Consider the following 18,933-nt stretch of genomic DNA (forward strand, 5'->3'; position numbering starts at 1 on the left):
CTGAATTCACAGTAACCCAGGTGCTGTCCTCATCCAATGATTTACTGTGAAGTGTTAGGACCAATGATGTGTGTTGTATTTGGCAGTGAAATTAACATTGAAAAAATAACATGTAGAATGTATGCATTGTAATAGGAAAAATTACATATTTCAGCTTTGGCAGTGGAATCACAGTGTTTTAGAATTTTTTCACCCTGAAATTAGACAGGCTTCTGTTGTCAATTTGAAAAGCTGCACGGTTCCTCTCCTTCATCAGTGTCAATAAGAGATGTGGTGATCTTCTCCTCAAGCCCACGTTTAAACAACTGCAAAGCAATTCATCTACACTCAACTTCTATTCAGGTAAGAAAACAAGCGTAGGTAATCACTATAACAAAACCAAAAGTGTATTTTGAAAAATTTTAACATTTGATTAAACAATGTTTCGAAATGATCAAATGAACTTTTCTATATTGTAACACACATTGTTACATTGTAACACACAAGTATATAGCTCACCTTGACATTTGAAAAGCATAAGGGTAATTTCCATATCAACAGAGTGATGATGAGACCCTTTTTTGTGAAGTTAAACATTAAACTCCATGAACAAGGACTTTCAACAATTAAACATTAAATTTAAAATAATTCACTAAATATATAATATAACAATACTTAGAAGGATCAAACACAAACTTTGTTCAGTTTGCTCGGTCATTTCTTTAAATATATGTGTTTTTGTAAAATGGAAATTATGGAGACCTCAAGCATAGTGTTGGTTAAATGGTTAAATTAATCAAATTTTGCAATATTTTTTGTTTGTTTAACAATATCTTAAATGTCACAAGTTACTCAGTACAGCTTATTTATCTTGGAACTGATTTCAATAAAACAACTTTTAAATGTAGTGTAAAGATTTTTCCGCTAAAAGCTGCATCAGACGGCATTTGTGATTTGGGAAGTATAGAACCAGTTCTACAATGAGAACCAGTTCTTCCAATGTTTTTGTCATGGACTACTGACAAAAACATTGGAATATCAATCAGTAACCAAGTTTGCGAAATCTGCACTGGTAACATTTTGCATTGGTTAAGATTAGAGCACCCACAAAAATCTGGGATATCTTGGAAATAAAACTATCCGGATAAGGTTTGCATTATTATAAATTGTTAATTCCCATCAGTAAATTTCACTCACCTGGATAGTGGTGTTCCCGCCCTCCAGCAGGGCAATGGCCAATAGAATGCTCTCTTGGAAGACACGGTCACTGGTGGTGTTCATGATCAGGTCAATGACCAGGTCAGAGGCCCCCTCCTTGTCCAGGTGACACTGGACCTCCGCCAGGCTCATCTCGCCTCGACTAAGGGCCCCTGGTCCACCAAGACCTAGGTTGGGTAGGGGTTAAGGTATAAAGGATTAGAAGTGTTGCTCTCCCTGGTTATCAGTCATTGGGATAAATACAGTTTCTATTCTTTGACCAGCTCAGTCTCCCTCAGTCATCAACAGACATCTTTCTATTGCTGTCATGTTAGGACCTGTTAGGATCTTCTGACCACAGTCATCTAAGGACATTTTCCTACCTAGACCTCCATGGACATAAAAAGTCCATGGAGGTCAAACCGAAATCTTTCAGAAAAAAATAAATACAAATTCACAATAACCTGGTTGCATAAATGTGCACACCCTTAAACTAATACTTTGTTGAAGCACCTTTTGATTTTATTACAGCACTCAGCCTTTTTAGGTAGGAGTCTATTAGCATGGCACATCTTGACGTGGAAATATTTGCCCACTCTTCTTTGCAAAAGTGCTCCAAATCTGTCACATTGCCAGGACATCGCCTGTGCACAGCCGTCTTCAGATCACCCAACAGATGTTCAATTGGATTCAGGTCTTGGCTCTGGCTGGGCCATTCCAAAACGTTAATCTTCTTCTGGTGAAGCCATGCTTTTGTGGATTTGGATGTGTGCTTTGGGTCATGCTGAAAGGTGAACTTCCTCTTCATCTTCAGCTTCCTAACGGACACCTGAAGGTTTTGTGACAAAATTGCCTGGTATTTGGAACAGTTCATAAGTCCCTCCACCCTGACTAAGGCCCCAGTTCCAGCTGAAGAAAAATAGCCCCAAACCATTATGCTGCCACCACCATGCTTCACTGTGGGTATGGTTTTCTTTGGGTGATGTGCAGTGTTGTTTTTGCGCCAAACATTCAAACCTTTTTTTGCACAAATGTTCAACCTTGGTTTCATCAGACCATAACACATTTTCCCACATGCTTTAGGGAGACTTGATGTTTGTTTTTGCAAACTACAGCCGGGCTTGGCTGTTTTCTTTGTAAGAAAAGGCTTCTGTCTTGCCACCCTACCCCATAGCCCATTCAAATGAAGAATACAGGAGATTGTTGTCAGATGTAGCATACAGCCAGTACTTGCCAGAAATTCCTGCAGTTCCTTCAATTTTGCTGTAGGCATCTTGGAAGCCTCCCTCACCAGTTTTTTTCTCATCTTTTCATCCATTTTGGAGGGACATCCAGTTCTTGGTACTGTCTCTGTTGTGCCATATTTTCTCCACTTGATGATGACTGTCTTCACTGTGTTCCATGGTATATCTAATGCCTTGGGAATTCTTTTGTACCCTCCTCCTGACTGATATCTTTCAACAATGAGATCCTTCTGATGCTTTGGAAGCTCTCTGTGGACCATGGCTTTTGCTGTGAGATGCAACTAAGAAAATGTCAGGAAAATCCCACTAGAACAGCTGAAATGTATTTGTGATTAATCAGAGTCACTTTAAATGATGGCAGGTGTGTAATGATTTCTATTTAGAGTGAATGTGATTGGTTATTTCTGAACACAGCCACATCCCCAGTTATAAGCACACTTATGCAAAGCACACTTATGCAACCAGGTTATTGTAAGGTTTTTATTTTGTATTTTTCCCACCTCAAAGATTTCAGTTTGTTTTTCCATTGAATTGTTGACATTATAGGTCATATTAAAAGTGGAAAAAGATCTGACATGATTTATCTTTGTCTCAATCTTTTTCATCACAAAAACCTGCCATTTTAACAGGGGTGTGTATACTTTTTATATCCACTGTATACCTACAAAGGCATCTTTCTAAAATAGTTATTAAAGCACATCTTTCTACGACAGTCATCTAACAACATTTTCCTGTATAGTCCTCCAAGGACATCTTCCTACCCTGTTATATAAGGACATCTTTCTAAAACAGTCATTTAAGGACATCTTTCTACCACAGTCATCTAAGGACATCTTCCTAAAACAGTCATTTAAGGACATCTTTCTACCACGGTCATCTAAGGACATCTTCCTAAAACAATAAAAGGAGAAAATAAAACGGAGCAATCATCCAGACAATCACATTCACCAAGTACATTTCAATGTGAAATACACTGACATTAAACATGTACTATGAATATGTAAATATTAAAAAGTAAATGCAGGTTTTAGCCACATTTTCAATAAACCATGTTATTTGCTAAGAAGGTATCAAGAGGGGCAATCCTTTGAGAATATAAAAAGGTTGAAAAACTCCGCCTCTTTCAGTGATTAACAACGGTATCATTGATAATGCCCTTGGCAGCCTTGAACTGTGGTTAATACACAGACACACACGTAATATGGCCAGGCTCTCGTTTCTGCAACAGGTGCAACCAGGAGGCCGTTTCCACAGGAAGTAGCTGTACATTGCCTAGCAACAGCCAGAATTGGATCAAACTTCCTATTGGCTGGAGGGTTGCCAAGCAGCGCCTGGGTTTGCATTGGAGACATTATGTTATATGTGGTAACCAGGAAGTAGGTTTTTGTTATCTACTAATTGGCACAAGGGTTCTAACAGTACTAGTACACTGATTGACATGAACATATGAACTTAGATATTACTGTTACGAAGAGTTCACACGATATGAATGTACAGCCTGACGCCATGGCACATATACTGCCATACTGTATAAAGAGAGAGATACATTAAAATACAATCTACAAATTTGGTGAGTGTTAGCAAATCATAGAAATAATAAACTCTTATAGGATGCATCCTTATCGTGGCCTTTACCAAAGTTTCACTTTCCACTAAATGTTGTAGCTGTAGATTTTGGATAGAGAAATAACCTTGTCATTTTGAATAAAAACAGTGGGTGCAATCAGTAAAAAAAAGTTCTTGATTATGTGCTCAGTCATATCACTACACCATGATTATGTGCTCAGTCATATACCACAACACCATGACTGTGCTCAGTTATATACCACAACACCATGACTGTGCTCAGTTATATACCACTACACCATGATTATGTGCTCAGTCATATATCACTACACCATGATTATGTGCTCAGTCATATACCACTAGACCATGACTGTGCTCAGTCATATACCACTACACCATGATTATGTGCTCAGTCATATACCACTACAACATGACTGTGCTCAGTCATATACCACTACACCATGATTATGTGCTCAGTCATATACCACTAGACCATGACTGTGCTCAGTCATATACCACTACAACATGATTATGTGCTCAGTCATATACCACTACACCATGACTGTGCTCAGTCAAATACCACTAGACCATGATTATGTGCTCAGTCATATACCACTACACCATGACTGTGCTCAGTCATATACCACTACACCATGATTATGTGCTCAGTCATATACCACTACACCATGATTATGTGCTCAGTCATTTACCACTAGACCATGATTATGTGCTCAGTCATATACCACTACACCATGACTGTGCTCAGTCATATACCACTACACCATGGGTGGTGAGCATATAAGAGAGCAGGATATGTTTAGCTAGTATACAACATGGATTGTCAGTTGATGTAGACATCTACAGGAGGGCCATTTTTGGATGACTTGGGAAAGGGAGTTGGAGGGGTCATCAAGGATCTCTTCTGTACGCCTCCTTGCCCTCGAGTCACGAAAGACGTTAACAGGTGGAAAATGAGCCTTTCTGTGGACTGTGCAATGGGTTCCAGTTGACCTCTGCAGCAGGTAGACTGTGCTGTTGTCTGGTCACCTGAGATTGTGGGTACGATCGTCCATACATTGTGGGTACGATCGTCCATACATTGTGGGTACGATCATCCATAGAAATCTAAAGGATTCGGCAGAACTAAACGTTGAGCGGTATACATGGAAGCAGTTTCCTGAAGTCAACAACCATCTCCACAGTTTTGTATGAGCTGAGGTCCAAGTTATTTTGACTGCAACAGGACACCACATTACATGGACCCATCGCCATCAGCGATGAGACCGACCAGTGACCTAATCTGAAAATGTAGTGCTTTCACAGACGCATTGTGGAGGTTGGTGTTTAGTGTAAAGTGAGTAGTGAGTTAACAGTGAATGGTGTAAAGTGAGGAATGAGTAAACAGTGGTTGGTGTAAAGTGAGTAGAGGGCAGTTATTGCCGTCGGTAATGACACCATGCAGATTGGTGTAATTTTAAAATGTAGTAGTTTGACAGATGCATTGTTGTGGGGAGAACACTGTCATGATGACCTGTGTGAGTGCTACATGTCTCTAACCACTGACTCAGGACACTGCTTTTCGTGGACTGGAAGAATGAGGGAGGATTTCAAACAGGCCGTAACAGTACATTGCTCTAGCGACAAATGCATTCTCAATAACTTTTTGTGTGTTTGTATGTATGTGTAGAAAGACAGACATATTGCACAGACAGACAGATGCGATGACAGACAGAAAGGGAGACAGACAGAGACAGACAGACAGACAGACAGACAGAGAGAGACAGACAGGAGATGATAAAGAGGAGAGGATACAGAGAATATGAAAAATAAAGATATATTATATAGACACTAAACCAAGAGTCAGAGTAGTGCGCTTACCTGATTGGCTCTTCCCAGGCCCAACCGGAACCAGGGCACCATTGCTAAAGGCCGTCAGGCTGTCCCTCCGCCCACCACTCCTACTATGGAAGTTACCATAGTAACGGTTAACCAGAATCTGCCTTAGCGCTTCACCCTTTAGAAAGAGGAAAATGGATGAGGTGTTAATGCAGGAGTTCCCAAACTATTCTGCGTCGTGGCCCACATGGTGAGATGTCTATTGAGACATGAGCCAAGATAAAGGCTGAACCTTGAAAACACACACACGCGCACACACATACAGAGAAATAGGTAAAGAAATAGATTAATTAAACCAGTTTCCTCAAAAGGTACCTGGATCTATATTAGAGTGTGGCTTCTGGTTGCAAATTTTAAGAGACTGATTGCCTGATAATAAAATAATTTGTAACAATGCATCATTTATTTTCAAAAAGGTACAGCAATGGGCTACATTTTGTCAAAGCCGTGGGCAAGAATATTTGACACCATCTTCATAGCAGATTGAATATATATATATATATTTTTTTTTAGCAATTCTATATTCTTTTATATGGCTAATGCCCGGGAATTATAACCAAAACAATTGGGAAATCCTGTATTAGTGAGATGATGTAAGAGATGAGACTTAAGTGGGAATATATTATACAGTGTCAGTTATGTGCTCCGTATATAAACCACTGTGCCAAATGAAGCCAACTTGAAAAGATTCAAGTGGTTTGAATAAGGAAGTGATGTGAGGTACCAGCCGTGGCCAGACCAGGCCAAATATAAAAAAACACTACATTAACTGCACTGCTTCTGGGTAGTGTCGTTGGACAAGGATGAAGACATAGTGTTGATCCGGCCTCCTCAGCTTTAGGACATTGGGTCCTAGCTGCTTTCAGACAGGCCAGCCAGCCAGCCAGCGCTCCCTCCCCCGCTGTCGCCATGACTCATCCAGCCACCTATAGGAGTCAGCACGACTCCGCCATCACCACAGCAACCGCAGCTTGCACCGTTACCTGACAGACCTCCCATGGGAGCGACTGAGGGAAAAGGAGTGTGTGTGTGTGTGTGTGCACGTTAGTCAGCCGTGGGCGTGCATTTGAGAATGAGAGCGACATTAGACAAGTCTTGCTACCATGGTAATGCTCACCCTAGCAGAGATTAGCTAACCCACGCAGTGCAGAGAATAGAGCCTTATCAGTCATTGGCAGGAGGTGGATGAATGGATAGTGCATAAAACAAGCTGCACAATCACACATCAAGAGCCAATCATCCAATCACACTCTACAAACATGAACTCACATCGTTGCCCTTCACACCCGCTATTTTTTTAGTCGGGAAGGGGCAACGCTGCGTATGTTGTATAGGTTGGTTTGACTGGTAGCAGCGCCACCATATCAGGCATGTTGGGACACTAACCAACTGCTGAGAGAAAGCCACTGAAATACAAGCTTAACTGGTGCTTATCCATTCCACACATACAACCTACTATAACCCAACCGTGATTATATGATGGGAATCAAGAGGTCAGCTAACCATAACTGTGTAAAGACTGGAAAATCTGGAAATCTCAGAGGTCAGTCATGATGATAAAGGGAGTGCTGTGGTTTCTGTTAGGGTAAGGTTCAACGCTAGGGGTTGGTGGTCATGTTACCGCCATGGCCAGTATTTATACCTCTGATAATATAGTTTAGGTTAATGGTCATATAACAGTCAACGGCACTACTCCCATCTCTAGTAATATACCTCAGGTTAATGGTCATATTACAGTCAACGCCACTACTCCCATCTCTGGTAATATACCTCAGGTTAATGGTCATATTACAGTCAACGCCACTACTCCCATCTCTAGTAATATACCTCAGGTTAATGGTCATATTACAGTCAACGCCACTACTCCCATCACTGGTAATATACCTCAGGTTAATGGTCATATTACAGTCAACGCCACTACTCCCATCTCTGGTAATATACCTCAGGTTAATGGTCATATTACAGTCAACGCCACTACTCCCATCACTGGTAATATACCTCAGGTTAATGGTCATATTACAGTCAACGCCACTACTCCCATCTCTGGTAATATACCTCAGGTTTATAGTCAGGTTCATGTGTGGGTCCTCTACCGGTTTTAGACAAGATTCAAAACTGATGTTTATGTTCATATTACAGTCAGGATTAATACCTACCCTCCTCTTGTCGTCAAGTATTTTCTGTGGCTGGTTGAGATCCAGCTGCTGGTGCAGTGAAGTGGGTTAGCAAAGCACAGCAGGCCAACAGAAACAAACACAGAGTTAGTCCTAATGCAGCATAATTGTTATGATAAAACACAGAAACTGATTGTCATTCACTTATTATTGCTCATTGAATGAATTTTGGGCAACATGCAAAACGGCAGCCGTAGGGTTATGCCATGCCATTCGCTGTAGACTAGAGCAGGACAGTGTGGTTGATGGGAAGATGCCAAAGCAAAGGGCGGGGTCTGCAGCGGTGATGATGACTATCAATCAGGAAGTGCAGGGTGTGGAAGATAAGCATATAAGTGTCGCTTTGTAACGTAAGCCATAAACCTACTTTATTCCTGAAATGAAGCACAATAACATCAACTACGATTATGTTCTATGTCAAACAGACCATTTCCCTTTTACAGAAATAAGCAAACATTAATTTACATACAATTCCGCTATGTATTTGAAAAGGCACTCATGTCGCTTCTGCTTTGTGTTACACAAGAATCATCACAATTCAGTATTGATACCTAAATAAATCCACCAAATATCCAAATATATCCATGCCACCACATCATGAAGACTAAAGAGCTTTCATAAACGGGGTTAGAAAAAATCTCAAGCTTTGAACATCCCCTACACCCAGATAAACATTAATAAAGCATGATGATGACATGAAACATGTTATAGGGAGGCTCTTCATTGCCAGACTGGACGATTTGACAGGGTTGAGTTCAAGATGGAGGGAGTCAAAAATCTGTGGCCTAGGGTGGCTCAGTAGTCTCAGCCTCAGCCTCCAGTACACATGTAATGGCTTTAAAAATAACAACAAAAAACAGGAAGGAACCCGATGTCCAATATGTATATGTACATATACACACATACATATATACTGTACATAGACACATTATACACATGGTATTGCAAAATGGAGTGATCGCATTCCTTAAGAGTGCCCAGAAATGTAAGTGGCTTGATGGGCACATGAGAAGTGCCCAACTTATGGGAGGCGCTTCAGGAAGCATGGGGTGAAATCTCTTCAGATTCCCTCAACAAATTGACAACTAGAATGCTAATGGTCCACAAGGCTGTACTTGTTGCAAATGGATGATTCTTTGATAAAAGCAAAGTCTGAAGGACACAATTGTTATTTAAAATCATGTCATGGTACATTTTAAGTGACCCCAAACTTTTGAACAGTAGTGTGTTCAGAGTTCTTCCTCTGTCCAGTGTCTGTGTCCTTAATCTTTTCTTTTTATTGGCCAGTCTGAGATATAACTTTTTCTTTGCAACTCTGATTTGAATGCCAGCATCCCGGAATCGCCTATTCACTGTTGAGGTTGAGGCTGGTGTTTTGTGGGTACTATTTAATGAAGCTGCCAGGTTAGGACTTGTGAAGTGTCTGTTTCTCAAACCAGACACTCTAATGTATTTGTCCTCCTGCTCAGTTGTGCACCAGGCCTACCCACTCCTCTTTCTCTTCTGGTTAGAGACATTTCACCCTGACAGTTCACGCTGTTCTGTAAAGGGAGTACTACGAGATCTTCAGTTTCTTGGCAATTTCTTGCATGGAATAGCCTTTTCTTAAAGCATTTCATTGAACAAGAATAGACTGATGAGTTTCAGAAGTTCTTTGTTTCTGGACATTTTGGGCCTGTAATGGAACCCACAAATGCTGGAGATACTGAACTAGTCTAAAGGCCAGTTTTATTGCTTATTTAATCAGCCCAACAGTTTTCAGTGGTGCCAACATAATCGCAAAAGTTCTTTAATGATCAATTAGCCTTTTAAAATGATAAACTTGGATTAGCAAACACAACATGCCAGTGGAACACAGGACTGATGGTTGCTGATAATGGGCCTCTGTACACCTACATAGATTTTCCATAAAAGATCTGCCGTTTACAGCTACAGTACAACAGTCATTTACAACATGTCTACACGGTATTTCAGATCAATTTGAGGTTATCTTAAATGGACATTTTTTTTCTTACCTTTGAATGGTAGTGTATGTATGTATATTCAATCTTTGTTTAACATTAAAACAATGCTTGTATATTCAAAGTGTGGTATTTGATGTTAAATACAAGAAAATAATCCCAATACAATTCATTTTCACATACGAAACATTACTGGGGGCTGAATACCGTCTACTGTAGATTAGCTAGACGTTTTAGGTATAGGACCAGGCTCCAACTACAGTAAATAACATTGAAAACAAAATAAGCGAAAACATTCAAATGGAAGGGAGGGGTGGATGGAGGGAGTTGTCTCAGTGGTGTAGGGGGGAGGGAGGGGTTACATAACAGGGCTTAGAGAAAACCAGGACACTGAACTAGTGACACAGAGGAGCTTAAAGCACCCATCTGTCCCCCAACACAATATTGAATAGCACAACACAACACAGTGGCTCTATCTGCCAGAACAATCTCAGGTCCCCCTGAAACAAGGTCACATGACGGGAGGAACACATGGCCCTGAGGGAAGACTTCAAACCACAGGGATAGAGGAGTGTGTGTGTTAGGCTGAAATGGTGATCCGTTCATTATCAACTATAAATAAATGTTCTCCTGTATATCCAATACGGTGTGGACAGGCACTTTCTTTAAATAACTTGCACTGTCGCAAAACATACACTGAAATTAACCGAAGCATCGTAAGTTGTTTTGGTTTCAGGGCCTAATATATAATGTTATCAAATCAGAAGATAAACAGAAATGGCACAGACAAAATAATTGACTACCTAAACTCAATATTTATAGCACATCTTTTGGCTATAATAACTGCAATAAAGCACTTCCTATAGCCATGGATGAGGCTCCTGTAGGCAGTTTGGCCTAGAAACAAGGCTTAGGCCCTCTGACATGGGTTCGACAGGGCCCTCTGACATGGGATCGACAGGGCCCTCTGACATGGGTCCGACAGGGCCCTCTGACATGGGTCCGACAGGGCCCTCTGACATGGGTCCGACAGGGCCCTCTGACATGGGTCCGACAGGGCCCTCTGACATGGGTTCGACATGGCCCACCAAAATACCTTTGTATTCTCCTAATTTCATGATGTCATGCACATGTTCAAGGCACCCAGTGCCAGAGGCAGCAAGGAAACCCTAAAATATCACTGTAAATCCTCCATGTTTGACAGTGAGGAAGGTGTTTTTTCTCTGAAGGCTTCATTTAGTTTTTATGTACAAATCAAGAAAGTTACCAAAAAACTTTAATTTGGTCACATCTATCCACAGGAGATCGTCCCAGAAGGATAGTTGCAGGTTCCGGAGTGTTTTTTTAAGTCTCTCAGGTCTGGGTCTCCTAGCATATAACCCCATTGGTGGCAGTTGATCAAGGTGCTTTCATCACCATTTGAACAATCCTTTGCAACAATCTTTCAAGGGCGGTCGGCTACAGTAGCATGAACCTTAAACGTATTGATAACATAACATAGAGTGGAAACAGGAATGTCAAGGGCAATAGAAATGGACTTGTAGCCTCGAGATTGTCCATGCTTGGCTACAATCTTGTGTTCAACCTCCTCAGACAGTTCTCGATTCTATATTTTCTCCATGATTATTGCGGTAAACATAGGCACACAAAACAGAAGAATGAGTCCTTTTCTCCATTCAATATGTTTGAATGAGGGAATTTCATATTGTAGGCACCTGCAACTCACCACCAGTGAGTTCAATTGAAAGGTCAAGGAAAATCACCCACTTAAAATCTAACTACTTCTACAGGGTGCCAATAATATTGTTGGGTCATTTTAGGAGATCTCGAAAACTATTAAGAAATACATATGTGCATACCAACATTTATGTACTTATTCTTTTATTTCAAAAGATTTCCAGAAGAAAAGGTGCATTATTTAAATAAAGCGCAGGGGCGCCGATATTTTTTGACAAAACCCTGTTTCTGTTATTGTACCAGTTGAGAGGCTGAGGTAGGTCAAAGGTTGTCCTACGGTAGCTTAGTCAGAAAGACAAGCAGAAGTGGCCACACCATACTCCCTCCGCCCACCGCCGCCACATCAAAGCCTGGCAGCCACCGTCACAAAGCCTGTTGATAAGAACCAATCTGCTCCCCCCACCCCGCCGCCCACGGTCTGACCGCTGTGACCGAACTGCAACCCCGGACGCTCACCACATCCTCCCCAACGACCGTTCCACCAAGCTGGAATCTCCCTTTGGCAAGTCCCTGATGTCAGTCTGTATCTCCAGCTTCCACACGAAAGGAAACACACACACGCAGTTTTCAATGAACGCCACCATGCACAGACACAGACACACACAAAAGCATACAAGCACAAACGTATTCGAAAAGATTCCCCTTTTAGGTGTTTTTTGGCGTGTGTGTTTGCGTGCACGCATGTGTGTGTGTGTGTGTGTGTGTGTGTACGCCCACATATTTTTTGTTTTAGCCAATGAAGGGAGACTGAGTCACAGATAGACACATGCTGACTGAAATGGATCCTGGGGAACTCAGGTCCAAACGTGTTAAACATAGCAAATTGACCTTGTTACAAGGAGTGTGTCGCTGTCTCTCCCATTGTCACTGCACCTGACCGGACCTTTTTGCAGGCTTCTGTTGGTCCATATACAGGCTTCTGTTGGTCCATATACAAGCTTCTGTTGGTCCATATACTGTACATGATGAGACCAGTCTATCGTCAATCACTGTAGTGCACATACTTTTCTGTCCTGGTTATGGGACACCCGGCGAACCCAAGGATGAACGCATTTGTTATATACCAACATTGCAACACACCACTCGGGAGCCACTTTGCTGCAATACACAACCACACTAAGGACGCATTCACACCCAAGCCAAACTGAAAGTTAAACACCGTCACAAAAATAGGAATGAAAGTCGGTGGAGTGGGGAGTGCGTCGGTCCAAATCCTCCCTGACAACCCCCCTTTGTCTTCCCCAATCAGCAAAGAGTGTGTGGGTGTCCCCAAAGCCGGTCCTTGGTTCCACACGGGTAAATAAAGCGTCTCAGTACAGAGAGAGCGCAGTGAAAGGGCACAATGTGTGTATCATCTCATTAGCTGCTGCATTGTTTTCCTGTGACTAGGCACAGCGGATGAAACAAGAGTGAGGAAACAGATCAGATAGTTTTGAAATGTGAATAAGCAGTTATTTCCCCACATTATGAATGCAGAAATGTACAAAAGCGTAGCACTTGTTCGACGATGCAAGAAGTGATAACACACTTCTAATGAGCAGCAACTATGCCTGCAGTTTCACGTGACAGACAACAAATATCTGAAAGAATCCGGAAAGTGGAGAGATAAAAAGACAAACTACCACCCTTGGTTTCCGGGAACGAATAGGATTGAGCCTTTGGCTGTTTGAAACAAAGAGAACAGAAATGCTGGTGTCAGTGGCAGATGAGGAAGTGTTTCTAAAATAATTTCCCTAACACTTTTATGGTCAGAGTTCGGCATGGTTACCTCGAAGCGTTCCAACACTGCTATCCAGAGCTTACTTACAGTATTGAGTGCACACATTTCTATACTCTCCCCTCTCGCAAGTCCCAGTGGACATCCAACCCAACGCCTTGGCAGAACAAGGACCATGCTTTACCAGCTGAGCCACACAGGACCAAGGCAGCGAAGACATGCCTAATTATAACATGTCCACGTTTCTAACAACAGAGCAGTGTGTGCAGATGGCACTGGCCACTTTCTCCTCCTCTGCTGGAGCCTGTGTTGACAGAATCAAGAATGAATAAAACATTAAGGCCCATCAGAAATCGAATCCAAACATTTCTCTAAAGTCAAGCCCCGGAGTCCTGCTCCCTTTTTTTTGACACACTGTCAAGACCACATTGGACAGATATACTTTGCTAGTTTAGCCATAACGTGTGGGGCTTCGCGATAAATTGAATCTGGGGTGCTGAATTGTTGTTTGCTAAGCATAAATTTTGTCTAACGCAAAGGAAACAACCACTGCCAACTCCACTTCGACAACACCGACAGTGTCTCAATATGCCAGTAAGGGAGAGAAAGCACGAGTGGGGCGCGAAAAGGAGAAAAATGGAGAGCGAGGGAGTAAGGTGGGATTTCTGTGCCATGACATTTAAACGAAGTCAAGAGCAAAAGAGGAAGAGAGTAGACAAGAGGAGGCGAGTTTGGCTAGCTTGTTTCCCTCTCGCCGTTATTACCACATCAGAGCTAGGGGCAATAGGGTAGGAAAGGAGAGAAGTGCCCTGAACAGATGTAGACAGATGCACACTAATACCCCCGACACTGTACCCCCCCCCCCCCCCCATAGAAGCCCCCAACCCTCCCCACTCCTGTGAATACACAGCCAGTGTCTCTGGGTAAACATCTCCTGCGCACGTTTATTGGCAATTACCTCCGAAGGTCACACATCAGTGGAGGGGGAGGGAGGGAGGAGGGGAGGGGGGAGGGAGGAGGGGAGGGGTAGATTGAGAGCGAGGGGTTCCAGGAAAAAGAAAAAAAGCCGGCCCGGGTTCTTATGTAACCACAGCCCCAGCGCTGGCAGCCGTCCAGGAATCGTGCAGCTTGCAGGCAGGGAAAACTAGGACACATAAGCATGAACACACACACACATACGCAACACACAGGCACACACACCTTCCCAGTGGTAGATACACTGTCACAGTGCCCCCTACTGGCTCCTAGAGAAAGGCAGGGGAAACACCCTGAAACGGACTCATTTCAGAAAGCGGAATACAAGAAATGGTAAAGAATGGAGAGAAAGGACAACTACACAGGGAAAGAGAGAACAGAAGAAAAGAGAAAGAAATGGCAAACATTATGAGAAGCCATCGTTACTGGTCATAATAAAGGTAGTGCAGGAAGTCCCACTAAGTCACAGAGGTTTTATCTGACCCTGCTCTTAGGGGTCCATGGCTAGGGCATGACAGCACGGCCAGTATAACTGACTCAATCCTTCTGGTGAAGTAGGCTGGGTAGAAACCTCGTACACCCACTCAACAGTCGTTAGACAGACAGACTGGGGGACACACATTGGCAACGTTCCTTACCAGTATGTGACTCACACAGGAAAGACACAATACTACTTGGTAATGCGCGCGCAAACACACACACACACACACACACACACACGGGAAATGCACGCACTATGGAAAGTCACACAAGCACTTGCACAAAACATGGGCAAGAGGGCATACAACTTAAACATAACCCCAATCTTTAACTCAACTTATAGACAACCTCAAACACCTCCAACCAAGCCCAAAACCCAAAGCCCAGAATGACATTTTTACTAAGGGGAAATGTCTTAATTAGGTTAAATTTGTTCTGCTTTTACTCCTTCTGGGGATTTTTGGTCCTCTGAAGTACAGTAAAACAAGGACAAACACGCCAAGTTTACTGCATGAAGGTCACAGAGAGCGGGGAGGGAAAAGGGGGCAGCAGAAAAAGCAACCCAGACCTAGCACTTCAACCCCGGCTGTACAAACTAGAGCAAGACACACGCCACCAGCAGGCACACTACTACAGCTACAGACCCACAGTCAAGAGGAAAAGGCACAGACACAGACCAACTGACAGAAAGATGTGGAATAAAGAGGCACAACCTCAGACATATCCATCTCATCATCACAGGCCCTGAGCTGAAAGACAAGAAGGGAGAGGAGGGTTAGCCGAGACCATCTCTAAAGCCCTTGTGGCATGTGCTGCTACACAGGAGATGGTATAGCATAATAGTGGAGGCACATCCCATTCATCTACAGCGAACCCTATTTCTAGAAATAATTAATATCAGGAGAAATAATATCAGGAGCTATATATATACACTGATCCGCCATAATATTACGACCACCTGCCTAATACTGTAGGCCAAAACAGCCCTGACCCATCAAGGCATGGACAAAGCATCACACTGCCATCACACTGGGTCAGGATGGGCACCCTGATTGGTCTGCAGCTACGCAGCCCCATGCGCAACAAACTGTGATGCACTGTGTGTCTGACACCTTTCTATCAGTACCAGCATTAACTTTTTCAGCCATTTGAGCTACAGTAACTCGTATGTAGGGTGAGACCACACAGGCCAGCCTTCGCTCCCCACATGCATCAACGAGCCTTGGACGCCCATGACCCTGTCACCGGTTCACCTCTTTTCCTTCCTTGGACCACTTTTGACAGGTACTGACCACTCCAGACCTGGAACACCCCACAAGGGCTGCAGTTTTGGAGATGCACTGACTGAGTCGCCTAGCCATCACAATTTGGCCCTTGTCAAAGTCACTCAGATCCCTACACATTCTTCCTGCTTCTAACACATCAACTTTGAGGACAGAATGTTCACTTGCTGCCTAATATATCCCACCCACCAACAAGTGCCCTGATAATGAGATTATCAGTGTTATCCACTTCACCTGTTAGTGGTCTTAATGTTACGGCTGATCGGTGTATATATGCTGCTTGTCTTAACATATGGAAGCTTAATTGGACCATACTGGTAAATGAATGGTCTGCCAATGACTCATTAACTCGGTAAAGCCTGGACCAGCCTTACTGTCTGACTAGCTAGGTGGAATGGGGAAGGAGGGGGGCATTATGTACACCAATATCATTCCTTATACCAAAAAGGACCCAGACACTGATCCCAACATGAGCCTTCCTAAAAGAGAGGAGAAGAAACGAGACAGAACTGGATATCAATCCTATTACACTGGGATGGAGAGGGGACAGGTGAACTGTGTCGTTTTGAGACACATCCCAACTACTTCTGAGTCCAAATTACTCCCCTAACTACTTCTGAGTCCAAACTACTCCCCTAACTACGTCTGAGTCCCAACTACTCCCCTAACTACGTCTGAGTCCCAACTACTCCCCTAACTACGTCGGAGTCCCAACTACTCCCCTAACTACGTCGGAGTCCCAACTACTCCCCGTATCCCCTTGTCCCTGCTCCTACCTTCTCCCCGTACCCCCTGTCTTTGGTCATCATCTCACGGAGGGTCTGCAGGACTTTGATGCACAGCCTCTCCTCGTTCTCCTCCAGCAGCTGCTTGGTGTGTTTGATCAGCCTGGGGAGACAGGGTTTAAAAGGAATGTGGGGTTACAACTACTGCTGCCACGGCTTCATTTGGCCCACATTCACTCCATTCCTCCCTGCTGAAAGAGCAGTTGGACAGACTGAAGCAGGGCAATGGAGCGCAGTGGTTTGGACCCCTGGACCCCCACGGGCCATGTTTCATTTCAAAACGATGACACTCCTAAACAATAGGTGACATTGGTGAATATTGAAAATATTCAGCGGACAAATGTAAAACTTGAAATATGTTGATGCCATAAGTATTCAACCCCTACACACACTAGGTTTGGTAGAGCTGTAGTAACTGCTTTAAGCCTTTTGGTTACAATGGTACTGTATGTACCAGCTGGGTACACAGTGACCGAGTGGCTTGGACCATTCACGCCAGATTTGCTCCAGGTTGTTCAGGTTGGATAACGCTTGTGGATGTCAATTTTCAAACAGTGCCACAAATTCTCTGAGGGGTTCAGTTTTTTTATTGGACTGAAGCAAGTTGTCTTGGAGTAGTTTCATGCATTGTGCTCCAACCATCTGTTGAAACCATCTTCGATTTCAACAGGAAGCTCAGTCTCTGTTGATGCAACCATACCCACATCACAATGCTGCCACCACCATACTTAAATATAGGGACGCTGTTGAGGCATGTGCATCATGCGCCACAATCACTTTCAGGTTCATCGCACCAACGCACCTTTTCCCACATTCCAGGGTAACTCATGCGTTGAGAAGGTGCAATACAGACCAGTTTTCTGCAGAGCTCTTGATGATTGATCGGCGCACCTTTACTCCATTCCTGGCCAACGTACTTTGAAAGACCGCTTCTTGTTTGAGCACTGAACTTTGAAGGATAGACTTTTCTTGGCAGTGCCTAGGTGATGTACTGCAGCTTCCACTTCCTGATGATTGATCCAACAGTGCTCACTGGGATAGCCAAACGGAAAAGCAGGGGATGGCTATTATCTTGTATCCTTTTCCAGATCCATACCATTTGTCCTACTTTATCTCTAACTTTTGTAGAATGCTCTATTTCAGCAACAAAATGTGATAGTAACTTAAATGGTTCACATGATGGGGCCAATGGTAAGGTAATTACACCCACATTAGGACATTTACTTTCATCAGTGTACACTGGAAGATTTTGTTTCAAACACATATTTCCCAACATAAAACCAATGTCACCTAAAAATTATAGTTTTTGTGATATTAAGTGATTTAGGAGACATTGACTCAGCTTGATATAACTTGAATAAACTGACCAGATTAGCTTATTCTCTAGAACTTGCCTGTAGAATAAACACATTTATAAACCAGGTGCTCTAAAGCCTGAATACTATTGGCAGAAATTCTAGGTATATTAGACCACATACAACAGGTATGACATCAAACGTTTTCCTGTTCTAATTGCGTTGGGAACTGGTTTATAATTGCCATAAGACATTATTGTGGTTTGCAGTATTGTGCCAATATAACAAGGCTAAAGGCAGTATCCAGCTGTATCCACAACATGGGTGCTTAAAAGCAGCTTGCAGTTATTGTATATTGGGACTCCATCTTGCCTCATTGCTTAAGTAGAACATGCCCTGTTAATGCGCAGATGCTTTGAGAAACCCTGGATGTTTCAGTATAAAAATGGAGCAGAAAGGTATTTCTGCCACCATGGCCAATTTCAAATGATGTACACTATTGTCAGATTTTTTTCTTTTTCTAGATAAGTCTCTTCACAGTACCAGTGAGAGGAGTCTTCTGCTCCAGATACACTGTTTGACATGAACAGGATACAGCGTATTTTACTCTTGAATAAGCATAGCCAAAATAGCTGCTATCACTG

At 42.9% G+C, this 18,933-nt stretch overlaps 1 protein-coding gene across 5 annotated transcripts in view; it reads right to left on the reverse strand.

The window, feature by feature from the left end:
• The window catches only part of LOC105017006 (inositol 1,4,5-trisphosphate receptor type 1), a 111,321-nt gene that overhangs the window by 40,293 nt on the left and 52,095 nt on the right, over window positions 1-18,933 (reverse strand). For 2 of the 5 annotated variants that reach the window (XM_029114134.2, XM_029114138.2), the window contains exons 38-42: window positions 16,986-17,097; window positions 15,640-15,675; window positions 8,039-8,086; window positions 5,865-6,000; window positions 1,177-1,364 (exon numbers count right to left, since the gene is read on the reverse strand). In XM_029114134.2, the coding sequence (XP_028969967.2) occupies window positions 1,177-1,364; window positions 5,865-6,000; window positions 8,039-8,086; window positions 15,640-15,675; window positions 16,986-17,097 (520 nt within the window). The remainder of the gene's footprint in view (window positions 1-1,176; window positions 1,365-5,864; window positions 6,001-8,038; window positions 8,087-15,639; window positions 15,676-16,985; window positions 17,098-18,933) is intronic. The other 3 variants (XM_029114135.2, XM_029114136.2, XM_029114137.2) reach the window with 3 other exon arrangements.

The sequence above is a fragment of the Esox lucius genome, chromosome 17 (genome assembly GCF_011004845.1).
Source record: "Esox lucius isolate fEsoLuc1 chromosome 17, fEsoLuc1.pri, whole genome shotgun sequence".
NCBI classification, from domain to species: Eukaryota; Metazoa; Chordata; class Actinopteri; order Esociformes; family Esocidae; genus Esox; species Esox lucius.